At 39.3% G+C, this 2,500-nt stretch overlaps 1 protein-coding gene across 1 annotated transcript in view; it reads left to right on the top strand.

Annotated features, from left to right (window-relative positions):
• Window positions 1–2,500, top strand: part of LOC137985541 (receptor-type tyrosine-protein phosphatase F-like) — a 53,454-nt gene that overhangs the window by 36,852 nt on the left and 14,102 nt on the right. The window contains exons 10-11 of the mRNA XM_068833159.1: window positions 758–852; window positions 1,619–1,775. Coding sequence (XP_068689260.1) covers window positions 758–852; window positions 1,619–1,775 — 252 coding nt within the window. The remainder of the gene's footprint in view (window positions 1–757; window positions 853–1,618; window positions 1,776–2,500) is intronic.

Below are 2,500 nucleotides of genomic sequence, written 5' to 3'. Positions count from 1 at the left end.
AAATACCCCCTAATTAGATGCCCGCGGATTTCAATAAGCGTCACGAAGTGTGACCCTTGCTCTTCTTCCTCACTTTAACATCACTTGTGTCTTGGAATACAGACAATTAACGTCACAAAGCGTCTCCCAAATGCTGCTCTTTATGTAAAGATTAACTGCTGCATTTACTCAAGGCTAAAAATAACGCTAACCTTTACCCTTACCTCTTTGTTGGAAATAAGTGACAAAGCCTTAGACTAGATGGATCTAATTACTTCCGTGAGCAAATTTCCAAAGTTTTTGGCACGAAATGCCAACAATGACGTCAGCAAACTTTGCCCGATGTTGATCCCCAAAATCGTAGGCCATAATACTCTTTGTTTGCTCTCCTATATTTTGCATAAGCATTGTTTTTATTTTCTCTTGGGACCATTGTAAGTCTCAAGAGAAACTGGAAAGAATGCTTATGCAAACGTTTGGAGGGCAAACAAGGAGTATTGTGGTATTATTGAAAGTGGCCTTTCCAATAGGACATTTGCATGATAACGCCATTTGACTACAAGTACCAGAATCCTTCAGGTTTTGCTTGTCTCATGCTAATTAGAGCTATTGTTATTTTAACCCCGCTGGAAATACAAAATTTCAATAAGAAAAGAAAAACAAACTAAATTCTGGCAGTTGTAGTCAAATGACGCTATCGTGAACATCGCCTATTAGTCTCTTCTAAGATCTTACAGTAAATCTAATGCACGATGCCTTCTTTTTCTTACATTGTCAGGAGAGAACCGGAAACGCGAAAGATTTTCATCCATCCTTCATTCGAGGGACCTGGGATGGGATCTGGTGGTCCTTTGTTTCCATGACAACATTAGGGTATGTGTAACTTCTCTTCTGCCCAACTCAAGACCATAGGAAGTATTCCCCTCATGCTACTCGTCAAATGAAACAAAAAGTTCACATTTGAATGAATGTTTACGTTGCCGTCTAAACCACAAATATGGTGATTATGCAGAGGACAGCAAAAATACGTGCTAACTGAAAATGCGTGCCGGACGAGCCGCACGTGCATCACGTCCAATGTTATTCTTTTGTGCTGTTTTCATTGCTGTAGCCGTCGTCGTTTCTTAAACTCCCAAAAATCGCCTGGAGACAAAGTATTCTTTTGGTCGTGAGTGTTAAGTCCATTCGTTCTTGTTACGAAATTTATAGTAATCTCGAAGAAATGGAGGTAACCTGAAAATACCATATCCTACGTGAAGAATGCGACCTTGCTTCACACGATTAGGGAGTTTAAGCAAAGACGATGGTTACGGCAAGGACAACGCAACAAAGCAAGAATATGATTGGTTGATTGGCACGCACTTCAATGTATTTCTTTGCCATACTCTACAAAACAACAACGCCGTGAAAAAAAATAAATATTAGGTTTTTGAAGACAACGTGAGCATATAACAATGAACCATTCATTGTCTATTTTCCTTTAAAACCGTTCGTACCCATCCAGTTACAGGATAGTTTGCCCGTATTGTACAAGTTGAACAAGAGAGAATACTCGCGAAATACTGGCGATAGCGCTAACTTATATTTTGGAGTGACGTTTTCGTTGTCTTTGCTTTGCTTAAACTACCTTTTATCGCAGGTATGGGGACCGAGCGCCGTTGTCTTACAAGGGACGCTTGTTTGCTGTCATATGGATTTATTTCGGCCTCGTTATCATCGCAGTCACCATGGCAATGCTGACGACAGCGCTGACGACAGTCACTCTAAAAAGTGCGACGAAGATATATGGAAGCAAGGTGAGTGTCCAGGGAAACCAGAGGTGTGTCCAAGATGAGAGATGGAGGAGTTTGACTGGAAACCTAAATGTCAAATTATGGGGGATGGGAGGGGGAGAGAAATAGATTTTGGAATACTGTACCCAACGACTGCTTGAAAAATCAAATGAAAGCTTAATAGAGTCTCTAAGGTAATCACGTACAGATGAGTCATCCGTAATCATTCGAGTGACAATAATTTTACCTTTTGACTTCCAACAGATTGATATAAATTTTCTCCTCTCAAGCTCAATGCATTTGAAGCAGATTGGTGACGAGAATAAAGAAATTCATCACCTGTTTTTTTGTCTACTGAGATATTTCATCAAATTCCCATAACTGACATAACAATTAATGCACGGCAGCCAGTAAGGAGAATTAACATTCAGATCTTGGGAGTGAGAGGTTTAACTGATGGTAAACGGAGCTGCGGCTTGATAGAAATAAGGAAATCTTTGCTGACGTCATTGTTAACATTTTGTGCTATTAACATACGAGTTTGCTCAAGCTATTTACAAATTGACTTCAATATTTAAAAGAACTTGATAAAGGTAAATAAACTTGATAAAGTTAACAAATTTTAAGCCTTTTATCTTTGATAGGGAAGCATTTCTTTCGCCATGAAAAACTGGACAAATTATTGGGTGGCAAAAGCGTTAATGATGCCCTACGTTCTTCAGGATGCAAAATTTCGAATTTTCAAAGCA

The sequence above is a fragment of the Montipora foliosa genome, chromosome 14 (genome assembly GCF_036669935.1).
Source record: "Montipora foliosa isolate CH-2021 chromosome 14, ASM3666993v2, whole genome shotgun sequence".
Lineage (NCBI taxonomy): Eukaryota > Metazoa > Cnidaria > Anthozoa > Scleractinia > Acroporidae > Montipora > Montipora foliosa.
This window is presented reverse-complemented; position numbering and strand designations above follow the sequence as displayed.